The sequence below is a fragment of the Pezoporus occidentalis genome, unplaced genomic scaffold, assembly GCF_034315485.1.
Source record: "Pezoporus occidentalis ecotype Australia unplaced genomic scaffold, CSIRO_AGI_Poc_V1 ctg75, whole genome shotgun sequence".
NCBI classification, from domain to species: domain Eukaryota; kingdom Metazoa; phylum Chordata; class Aves; order Psittaciformes; family Psittacidae; genus Pezoporus; species Pezoporus occidentalis.
In genome coordinates, this window is record NW_026916104.1 from 1,931,765 (window position 1) to 1,944,484 (window position 12,720).

At 35.6% G+C, this 12,720-nt stretch overlaps 1 protein-coding gene across 6 annotated transcripts in view; it reads right to left on the reverse strand.

Annotated features, from left to right (window-relative positions):
* Positions 1 to 12,720, reverse strand: part of TBC1D5 (TBC1 domain family member 5) — a 257,561-nt gene that overhangs the window by 76,022 nt on the left and 168,819 nt on the right. For all 6 annotated transcript variants that reach the window (XM_062602061.1, XM_062602059.1, XM_062602060.1 and 3 more), the window contains 2 exons: positions 10,605 to 10,747; positions 4,431 to 4,537 (listed from right to left, as the gene is read on the reverse strand). In XM_062602061.1, coding sequence (XP_062458045.1) covers positions 4,431 to 4,537; positions 10,605 to 10,747 — 250 coding nt within the window. The remainder of the gene's footprint in view (positions 1 to 4,430; positions 4,538 to 10,604; positions 10,748 to 12,720) is intronic.

The following is a 12,720-nucleotide window of genomic DNA, read 5'->3' on the forward strand; positions in this document are numbered from 1 at the left end:
TGCTCAATGAATAGGGTAACTCATGACATTAAAGTATCTGAAAGCTAACTTATTTTACAAACATATAGGGAATAAACACAGTAAGCTTTCAGACAAAAGATGGTTGGCAGGTTCTTAGTATGCAATGTGAAACTGCAATGCTCTATGCAGTGCTTCAGTTTTCTAATAAGTCACTATGATAAGGTTAACACTTCGACATGGAACAACATACAAATAAGAACACCCAACGATGAAAATTACATTGCTCATGTTGCTGTATTAGAATTTTATTTGCTAAAGGGTGAAAACAGATTTGCAAAATTCACAGTTAACTTAAAACAATAGTTTTAAGCCTTTTATTCCTAGCCCTGGCTGCCTTCAGGAAGGAAAGAACATCTGGTTATTTAAGGCACACAATATGTTCACATTTTCTATGACTTTTGTTTCTAATTGGGTTTTTTAATTTTTTTTTTATTTGAACAACTCTAGTTAGAACTATGTTTTTTAATCACTTTATATTTTTCCACTGCCCTATTTCTGTATCTCTACTTCTTAATTTTGTAGCCTTTGTTTTGAAAATTAACAGTGCTCAATGGTTTTGATAATGAAAAAAAAATGAAGTAAATTGGCCACTCATGGGATATTAATGCACAGAGACACACCTTCAGTAAAGGCTTTTTGGATACACACAAAGGATACGCATGAAGTGACATAACCTTCCCTTATTTTGTCATTTCACGCATACATACTTTCAATAGCCTGTTCTTCCACAGGAAGTTCTACGAAGGACTGTAAGTGCATAGAAGTTAACTTTCATATAAATGAGGTAATTATCTGTTCAAAGATTAGAAATGTGAAACAAATACTCTGCTAAGCAGGTTAGCTTTATCATTCTATGCAAAGACAACAACACTGGTTTGAGCTTTTCATTCCACATTATCCTAAGAACTGGAGTTAGCCAAACACAGAAAAGGCTGAGATTCAATTATTCTGCATTGATCCATTCTCATGACTGTAAAATTAGTACCTCCCAGGCCCCCCTTCACGGACAAGTGCATTAACTTGTTTTCGGCTATTAGGGAGATTTGTATTTCTCTTCTGTAGTGCTGGAATACATCAAAGACGTGGTATCTAAAACATCCTATCATGCCAACTGCCAGCTGGGGTTCACAAAGTGAAAAGCAGAGCTGCTCCACGCATGAGATAAATGTCAAGCACTAATTATTTTTCATATTACTGTTATTACTGGACAATGCTAAGGCTTCTCCTATGTTTGATTCCACAAAAGGTCACTAATTTGTCCATCTTTCGGAAAAAAAAGAAAAAGAAAAAGCCACCATCTTTTAAGAATAGCTTTCATTTGGCATTTAGGTTGCTCTCCTGATGATGACTGCAGTGAAAAGAAGCAAACAAAATGTGACAGGTTCATCAAGGCAAAGTTTAACTCTCCTGATAGTCTACAAGCCAAATCAGAACGGTAAGAAGATACCTGTTATGTCAGACCATGAAAACAGAACAAATAACGCATGTTATTAGACAAGCAAACACAGATTATCTCTAGAATTGGAAGTTACAGGTTGAAAGGCTGTATCAGGTTCATTTTAACTACTTCACTATTTATGACAGGATTGTTCCTCGAGAACTTTTCAGTTTTATGTGCGTATCACCAAACTTTCTTAGTCCAAATACGCCACAACTTCCCCTCAGTGAGATTATTTGGGATTTATCTAGCTGCAAAATTAACTTCAAAGACAATGTATGTTAACAAACCTGCAAGAGGCAGTTTCCTGTTTATCCATGTCTTTGGGCTGTGGCCAGTGGTATGAGGTTCAACACAGCAAAGTGCCGGGTCCTGCATTTGGGTCACGACAACTCCATGCAAAACTACAGGCTTGGGGAAGAGCGGCTGGAAAGCTGCTCCAAGGGTCAGAGAGCAAGACTCTCCCAGACACTAAACATTCTTGCTATGCTCAACAAACAATGAAATAAGACACTGGACCATGCAACAGTCTCCCACAGAAGATTTCCCCAAATTCATACATTAAACCCCAATCTTGCAAGAAATGCCATGCAGAACAACTCAGCCCTGGGTCATGAGATCTAAATTGCATTGAACTAAATGGAATTTCCCATTAGAAACTAGACGTTGGTGTTGGAACAATGCACAGGAAAACATCAAAAGGGGAAAAAAAATCATTAGGCACTGAATTTGTTAATCATCACTTACAAGTTATACTACTGACTAAAATCTCCTTGTCTTTTCTTCCAATCTCCTTTTATCTGCTCAGGGAATAAAGGCAAACTGAATTATCTTTATGCAGATATGCAGAAAAAAAACAGGTATCAGAATTTTCCCACATATGCTGGTACATAATCTGTCAACTGATTTTAGAGTACTACAGCACCCATAATGTCTTGTTGAGTAAAGACTCATATCCCTTCATTACATGCAATAAAAATTTTTGACAGACTTGGAAAATTTTTATGTGTAGGTCTCACAGAATAATGAGACTTCCATTTCAGTAATACTTTGGATTGAACCAATATATGCTTAAAGACACACAAGTGAAACTTTAAATCATACCTATGGAAAGATAAGAAACAGGTACTCAAGTCATAGCACTGAAAACACATTTCTTTCTCAGATCAGGAGCTATTTCTATTTTTTTTTTCTTTTAGAGGGATCCTTTAGAACAGTTTAAATTCCTTATACTGTAAGAAGTCCAGATCTGTTTATGCAGTCTCAACCCAAAGGTACAACATAAAATGAGAAGTGGCTGGAAGTCCCAGAGGGCTCTTCATTCACTGGAAATTCCAGCTTCCTAACATTCAGAGTGAGTATTTTCCAAGCAGATAACTACACCTCAGAAATGAGGAAAAATTGTAATTAATCATATTTAAATTGACAAACCAACTAGAGGTCTTGGTATGAAAGAGCTTTAAGTAGTTATTCACTACCTGAAAGACATGGTAGGAACTACATCCACTATATTCCAAAAGGGGTTCAAGGTACACCTAAGAGTGCTAATTAATTGGACATGGAGGCCTTAATGAACCTGGCAACTTCATTCTGTTGAAGACATGAGCATAAGGAGCAGAACAGTAATTAAGCTTCTTTTGCAGGAAGTCAGTGGTTCATTTTTGCTCCCTTTAGCTGGTAAGGTATTTTGTATACCACTTAGGATGCTGTGGAGGACAGCTGAATAATTATTAATTATTCTATCTCTTAACATACACTTTAAATAAATGACAGATTACATACTGGATCTAGTTTGATACCTTGGCACAATTTTCCTCCCCCTGCATCTTCCCTCTAAAAAAAATACTTCTATCTTGTTTTGATAAGACAGTCTGGGCAGTCTGATTTCACAGACTGATGCTGAAATCTTAAGAAAGATTCCTGAGATCTAACATTACAAACTTTCTTACGTACTGAAAAGATGATATATTTTACTTCTCATCATGAAAGAAACCTTTGTGCCAAGAGGAATGAAGAAAGCAGCTGTAAGGATGCAGATTTCTGCAAAAAACTGATACAGAAACAAAGAGACAATTTCTTTCTTAATCCATAAAAGTGTAAACATTGGTACTGAATGAAATTTTGCAGAAGCTAGTCAGAGTGCAGAAATGATGAATTTTTCACTTACAAAGGTGACGTGCATCAAGATGAGGGAAATCAGACTTTACACTGGCAGCCTACTAATGGGACGTGCACAAAGACAGTTCAAAACTAGCGGCACAAATTCTGCTATCTGCCAAATATCTCAGTACTACAAAGATAAAGGTATATAGTTTCATCTCAAACACTTTATCCACTGTATGGTGGATAACCACATATATGCACATGCCATTCTGAAATAAAGAGGTTTGCTTTCCTTTAGTCCTGATGAGTATGTCAGAAACCGCGTGCTAGTAATATGTAACATAAAAATCATGAATGTGTGCATTTTATTCATATGGATCTTTTCAGGCTGGAAAAGCAGTCTCTTATTTTTAACTGAAAACCATCACATAACTATTATATACTGGGCAGAGGTAGTGCTTCAGGAATTAACAGTGATTAATCTGCAGTAATCCCATGAAAAAGGTCTTGCCGATGAAACTGCATAACAATTTCTTATATAGCTTACAAAATTACTATATAAAACCTGTTTCCCTCGAAAGTATACTTGGTGTCTGTACAGAATACCAAGCAAAGTTATTCTAAAGAATGTAAAAATATGCAGTTATGAGAGCTCCTGGATAAGTCTACCAAAGCAGTAGAATAGAATTCTTTGAAGAGTAAAGGAACTTGCTTCTACTCTTAGTTACCAACTCTTGATCTGGTCAGGTAAGAAGAAACTTGAAAAAACAACATAGTGCCCAAAATGCAGGTTGTTATTAACTTCATAGTATTTAAAACATTTTATTATAGAGATTTATTTGCTGTATTTACAAAGTGAGCATCTCACCTTTGGATCTCGGAGAAAAAGTGCTCTTAGGATAAGGGAGTGAACATCTCCAATAGGTGGATAATGCATCAGAAGTCCCAAACAGGTCTGATAATTACTTGAAATCACTACAATGCAAATGAAGTCAGAGAGAGAGAGAGAGAAAAGGAGAAAAATGACATATTAGTGAAATATTACTATCTTATTCTGATATTCCAAATCAATACCTTTTCCAGTTGATTCATTATAATTCAGATTCAGCTGTCTTTTTCCACATTAAGTCTCTTAGAACTCAAAGAAGTGCTCAATATATAAGTGCTCATATATTGCATAATCAAGCTTCATGACTACCCTTTGTCCAGTATCATTAAGGGCAATGCTAAAGCTACCACTGACTTTATGTCATAGACATTTATGTTAGCTCTAGATTTAGACGCCTAAATTTAGATCTCTGTAGCTGTGCACCCAAAGCCTGCCTGAGTCAGCAGAGGTCAGGGCAATACAGTCAGTGAAGCCTGAAGAACCAGTTCTACACTCTGAAATGGACATTGACTTTTCAGACACTCATCTGCAGATAGATATTTAAGTATAATAATCTGTGAGATAAATTTTACCTTTGGTCTTGCTTTTACAGTAACTTTCCCTCACTGACAATTCTTTGCTGCAGTATCTTTTTATGTTGTTCTTATGTACATATACGTATACATGCTCACATAGATGTATATACACACATGTAAAATGAACTCATGAACTTCTTGCTTATAACTCAGAAACTATACATGAAATGTTCAGGAAAAAGGCTAGATTTTAATTTCATAAATATTTAAAAAATGCAATATACCATTAGCTTACATTTGTTTTTTTTCTCTTTCAGGAAATTTTCAGCATGTTTCGCTAAAGTTGATAATTTAGTTGTAGTTCTATTTGATTTTACCTGAATCTATGTAGTACACTCTATGGTTCTTTGCTTGTCATTGTCTTCCTTTTCTTTTTTTTTTTTTTTTGTTCCCCAAATCTATCTAATTATGAGTGCAATTATTAAAGAAATCTTTTCAGGCAGGTCTATGTAAGCTACTTCATTTCTTTTGCACCATCTAAAACCAGGCAATCCATCTGCCACAGCTGTCAAAGCAATGCCTGCTAATGATGCCTGCACTCTGCAATGTAAAGGCAGCTTCCAACAACAGCAATTGTAAATAAATTTTGAACAACCTTTACTATTCTGATAACTTCAGCTGTAGTAGCAAACACTTTCAATTAATCAGGCCTCTCCACCAGAAAGGATCACTCCAAATACAAAATTATTTTGAATCAATAAAAGGCAATATAAAGGACTGTTTTGCGGACAGAAAGATTTAAACGTTTTACTTTTTTTCTTTCAGGCGAATAAGCCTCATATCCTCCTGTACCTTTTTTCCCTCAACAAGAGGATTATGGGGAAAAGATGCAGGACTGGGCAAAATGAATAATTATAATCTGTGTAGGGAACCACTTTATCATCTTCATTTCCGTTGCTGATCCGACAGCTTGTAATTTCATACATCTGCTTTCATTTGTAAAGCACTCACTTATCCTACTCATTCTTTATCTGTTCTGCCTGTTCTTTTCCCTACCCTTTGTTTTTCTTGTTCATATCCAGGTACGTGTTTTTTCTTCCTGAAGTCACAAAGCTGGCATAATGAACACAATACAATAGTCTCCATCAGTGTTCTTTCAGAGGAGTATAATACTAGCACCACATCGTACATACCCAATCAAATTCTCATACGTAAATGAAATTTAAGATACTGTACTGCAGTTCTGACCATGATGACTTTTGACCAAAGAAATAAAAACACTGAAAATTGATACTAAATTCTAAATACTTTTATAAACGATAAGTAGTAGAGATGAACACATTTCTACTTCAAACAGATCAATACGTGTTTTATTCTGCAATGTAAAATGGATTAAAATTATTCTTTCTTTATTTTTCCTGGAAGAGCTCTTCACTGTCTCACAGATATAAAGTAAATATTAAAAAGCTATTTTACTTTAGTGGTGCAGACTTGACTCCTGACAAAAGAAATGTATTTTCACCCACAAGACATCTACCCTAATTATTAATATTTTGAAATGTATAATAGTGAAGCAAATAATGGAAGAGGGGGGAATCAAATTGTTGGGCAATGACCTTTGCCCCCTCTAATCCCTAAAAGTTAAACTTAAAAATGAAACTTTACTATCCAAAGGAAGTTAAAAAACCTTCACTGAGGAAGGTCTGCTGAATTTTATATTTATTTTATATTTAGGGTTTTCCTCGCATATTCAGCTGTCCCCTTTTCCCATAGAAATCTACAGAAAAGAACATTGTCGCCGGTGTGTTATTTGCTGGGGAACCTTGGGTTAAAGGGATCTCTTTGCTGAAAGACCTCTTGGTACCCTTTGTTTCACAATGATCTGTATGCTGCCCATGAGCTGGCAGCGTGTGCTGCAGCCCACAAAGCCAACAATATCCTGGGCTGCATCGAAAGGAGAATAGACAGCAAGTCCAGGGAGGTGATTCTGACCCTCTTCTCTGCTCTCGTGAGACCCCACCTTCAGTCCTGTGTTCAGCTCTGGGGCCGCCAGTACAAGAATGACATGGACCTGCTGGAGTAAGTCCAGAGGCTGTGAAAATGGTCAGAGGGATGGAGCACCTCTCCTGTGAGGAAAGGCTGAGAGAGTTGGGGTTGTTCAGCAGGAAGAAGAGAAGGCTCTAGGGAGCCCTTATTGTGGCCTTTCAGTACTTAGAGGGGGCTTATAAGAAAGATGGGGAGAAACATTTTAGTAGACCCTGTTATGATGAGACAAGGGGTAATGGTTTTAAACTAAAAGAGGGAGATTTGTATTGGACATAAGGAAAAATTCTTTAAGGTGAGGGTGGTGAGCCACTGGAAGAGGTTGCCCGGAGAAGGTGTGGATATTGCATCCCTCAAAGTGTTCAAGGTCAGGTTGTAAGGGGCTTTGAGTCATCTTCAAACGACGTAGTGAAATGCCACTGCCCATGGCATGGGATTGGACTAGTCTGGACTTCCTGCATCTTCAGAACAAAGTGTATAATATAATCCAACCGAGTGGCAGTTTTGTTAAAAATGATAAAGAAAATAGCACTAAACCAAAACAAAGACACCTTCTCTGAATATGTCTATTTGATTTAAAAGGATAAAGAATAAAGCATAGGAAAAAAAGTTTCTGGAAGGAGATTCTGTGCAGTAGAAATTTATCTACTCTCAGCAGTAGCTGTATGGTGGTGAAATTCAATGGTGAAATATCTTACACTTTGGCCAGCTGCCTTGTAATAAGCTTGGTGCTTCTGTACCTGTGCTTTTCCTTCACTAAGTGGCTTGGTAACAGTCACATCTGGATCCAACTTCTACTGTGAACACAGCTGTTCTTCAAGTGGGAACACAATAAAAATATACTTATTTGAACACTCTTCAGTCAAAATTAGCTCCTGGTGCAACAGTGACATTAGTTTTAAAGGTCTTACAGGTTTTTTCATTTTTGTTCTTCTTGAAGGAAAGGGAAGTATATAAATTACATGTATTTTTGCACTGCACCCTCTCCTCTATTCTGATTTCATCAGCAACTGCATATACATCCATATTGGTGAAGAAGAACTAACATATTCATGCTTCTGATTTGAAATATTAAAAAAGGATGTTTTACATGATTTTTTTCCAAAGAAACCCATAAGATAATTTATTAAAATTCACAGATACTTTGGTACACAACCCCACACTTGGCTTTTGAGGATTATCACTCCATGAATAAAGCTGTGCTTGGATACAGATGTAAAACTGATCAGAACAGTTTACAGAATAGATTACAGAATACATGATTATGTATCTGTAATGTCTAAAATGTATAAACAATAATCAATCATCTAAATGCTCCCTTCCCTTCAAATAATATATTATCTGAGTAACACATGATTTCAAAACTAAAATAAAAATAAAATGAAAAATATAGCAGAAATAATACCTTTTAAAATCATGTCCTTGAGAACATAATAATAGAACACGGAAAAAAACCCCCATCAATTCCTAAAACAGCAACTTCTCCCCCACCCTCAAATATGTTGGTATAAAAGAATCTGAAAAATTTAAATTTAAACTTCCAAATACTTTCAGTACTGTATTATTATCCGTGCTTATATTTGACATTTTTAGAACATAGTATGTTAGGAGCTCTGTTATTATTCCTACCGTTTTGAAGTTTTTAAACTGAAAATTTCCAGACAATTTATTTAACATCATTGTATGTTTTGAGCTAACATTTCCTTTCACCAAATAAAGAGAAGCTTTTAGAAACTCAATTTATTAGAAAATGTTTTAAAAAATATTGTCCCAGAACTTTGAACTCCATTTAAAGCTCATATATCATCAATAAAAGAATGAGGAAAAATGGAAAACTTTTCTATTTCACATATATAAGAAAAGCTTTCTTGTATCAAAGCAAGAACTGTGGGATTCATTATAGTTTGAGTTTGACTTGGAAAATGTATTCAACTTTACAGTATTTATGACTGGGTATTTTGTTTCACCATTCTATTATGCTTAGGGTAACTAAGTCCAACTATAGAACAAAAAGTTACTTATTACAGAAACATATTACGTATTACAATTACAGTATAGTATAAGTATTAGCTGTTCTGATGAGATGTCTTTGCATCTCATTTGGGCAAATGTACTCCACTTTAAAGCTATTTACTACTCTATTTACTAAGCCTGGGGATTTCAGAGAAAAGAGACTGATTTCACACAGATGCCCAGATGCCTAGAACACATTTTTAGCTCACATTTTCAGCTACCTTATACTGATACTTCTGCATGAGCACTACAAAGCAAAAGAAAAGAAACCCAGAACAACATTCCCTCCCAGAAACATAGAGGGTGCTTACACAGTTCTAAAGTTTGGGATTTTTTTGAAGGGGAAATGATGACACAAAATAAAACACAGATGCTAAGAAACATTTTTACATGCATGTGCACTACATCTATATTCCAAAAAAATTAATATTATTTCAGGTTACTGCACATAAACAAGCCAGACTTCAATTCCAGAACATAATGACCTGGAATTAGATCATCCTGAAACAGCAGCATTAATTTTGAAACCTCTAAACTGAATTAAATGCCCACTTCTTTGAGAGAGATGTAAGGTAGTTCTATATGATGCATGTTTATTTAGAAGTCATTAAAAAAACACATGAAGGCAGGCAGTGGAACGACAGTACATGTAAAGTATATCCACGTTATATTTTCAAGATTGGGCCCTAAAATAGGAACCACAGATGTTGAAAACTTCATGTGTCCTAGAATACAAAATTGTGTCAAATATGTGACCCTGTTATAACCTAAAACTTACAGATTGCATATATTTAACTCTGAACAGCATGCTACAGAATTCATATATGTAATGACAGACATACATCTTGCTGCAAAACGCACTCTTTGTTGCAGCAAAGTTGTATACAGAATTTCATGAAAAATACGGTGCAACAGAAGTAAATGTCTCAATCACTGCAGATCTTCCTTCTCCCATTCACAATTATATGAGGTTTCTCACATTTTTGTGATTTCTTGTTTGTCCCACATGAACATATTTACTGGTCATCACTAACTGATAAGAATTCCCCTTTGCACATCTTTTAGGTGTAGTAAAATAAGATGAAATGATAACTTTTTAAAGATGCCACTTGTGTACATAATAAACATATTTTGTAATTCTTACTTATCTCTGCATTTACATGTACTTTGAGATATGCCTTCGAAAATTATAACTCATTGTCTTGTGTATTTTCACATTTGTCACAGCAGAACTGGATACAAGTATTTCCAGTGTCAAAGGCAGCCTTAACTCAATTCATGAGCCTGGTCAGAAGGTGGAGCTCTATACATACCTGTATCACTTGCTGCATATAAAATCTGCAACTCTATATAAAAACACAGAACTACTCAGAAAACAAACCTGCATTTAACTCCAAGATACAATTTGTTTCATAAATACAGCAGACCGCATCTGATAATAAGCAGGTCCTCTCCTAGCATTTGGAATGATTTTCAATATGTTAGAAAAGTCACAATGAAATGCAGCATTTCTTAAATCCTCTTTTTCTTTGAAAAATAGGTTTGCATTTTTTTAAAAGATCGAAAGATTTCTGATACTTACAGGCATCTCTAATATATAACAACATGGCTACAAAAATATAGTCAACTAAATTCAGGGTGATACTGTCAGCAAATAGAGCGTCCCAGACAACCAGAAGGTCCTGAAGTGGGAATTCACGTCCGAACAGGAGCCTTACCCAACGCCTGAAAAAAAAAACCAGGAAAAGAGGTGATTTGTACTTCTCTGTCTTGCCAATTGGTAAAGTCAAGATACATATCCCAGGATACAATCTGAAACATTTTACCAGAAAATTTTGCAAATGCAAAGATCTGTGATAATCGCTTAACTAATTGTATTTGTAAAATGTTGCTGTGTCTATTGATACATTACAGACTATAGAAGCTTACCTGACTAATATTGTTATGTGGTAAACCTCAAAGGACAAAACATATCAATCCTATATACTCTATTTTATCTATTTAATGTGATAGGGATCAAAGACACAAAGGAGAAAATGTTAACGCAAGAATTAACCTGGAACAGCAAAACCAGGAAGGTGAAGCCAGTGGTTTTTGAGAAGCCCTGAAAAGCCCAGTCAAGATGAAGGCAGTTCAGTGGCAGATGCCAACCAGCAGTTAAGATGGACTGGGTCACACTCACTTTCAAGAGGCTTCCTCTCTGTTATTGATAACAGTGTTTGCAGCTCTATGTAAAATATACTATGGATGCGACTTTGATTAAACCTAATTTAAATCTTTACCAGATTTAGTGGTAACCTGCATGTAGACTATACAGTTCATACCTGTTCATAGCTGTGCTGTTTTCATACATAGCAAAATATGAAAATCTGTCTTACTAAATGCAATATTTACTTGAGTCTCGAAGCTTGAGATAGTAGAAGAAAATTATTTCTCAAGATTTCTTATTTCCAGTTCCAGCTCTTGAACTGACTTACTTGGTGAACTCGAGAAAGAAACTTTCCTATTCCAGAGCAGACCTGCTAGCTTTGTACCTTTTAGGCAGGATTATCTAAGGTCACATTTGAAAAAGCTAAAGAATAGTTAGTAACATTAATCCTGAAATAGTTATTATGAAATGGACTTAAAAATAATGAATTACATTTTTAGCTGGGATATGCAAATTACTACGCATGTGGAATCTGTTTATTCAGTGGCAAGAAAAGATTGATTGCAAATTTCTGCTAAGCAAATTAAGTCATTCTTTAAAACTCAGAAGAATTTCTAAAAAGGCAACTAGAAATTTCATCAAGATTAGTTTCACTTCTAAGAATTCACGTTTAACCACTTTTGTCCCAGAACTCATTGTTGGCTCAAGGCATCTGGGTTTTTTTTTTCTCCTGACTCCAGTAATAAAAGTTCATTTTTAGACAAATGAATTCCAAGAAGTCAGTTGTGCACAAGCTTTTAAGATAGGAACAATCTGTACAAAGAAGACTGTCATAAAAGAAATTCAAATGGCCTGTATTGTGAGTCAAGGTTTTGTTCACTAAACTTTTATTCCCCCTTCCACTGGAACCATATGTGTAAACTGCAAAAACATCCATGTGCAGATCACTACACATTTTTTTCCCTTGCAAGGCATGTTCTCTTTTAAAAGTGAAAACGTGGTTTTGAAAGGCATTGTAATTAAAAAAGTCACAATATTAGCAATGACAGAACACAAACTCTGTATTCTCCTCTGTGATCAACCCCCTTTCATATGAGGACTCATTTTCAGGCCTCAGAAAGAGAAATCAGAAGAACTGTTAACACAAAAGCAAGGCTTAGCTAGTGAATTTTACACCATGTCTGTTCTATCTAAGGGATTTTACCATATAGTGGCACATTACCCTACAGTGCCTAGCCTACAGGAGAATATTATCCCATGGTGACGCAAACATTACCCAAACTCTGTGTGAAGCCTATTACTTGCATCAACAACCCCTCCCACCTGTAAAAATACAACTTTCAAGTTGCACAAACTGTTAGGCAAGAAATTTCAGCTAAGCTTGAAGCATTTGAGTTGACTTTGCTTGCAGCTACCCAAATCTCGTTCAGAAGCCTTGCTAAAAGTCTAATACACTTCAAGGGAAAAAATACACCATGGTGTAATGGGATTTGTTATTAGTCTTTTATTAGAAATCTCCTTTGCTCCTTTACTATTTCATTATGTAGTG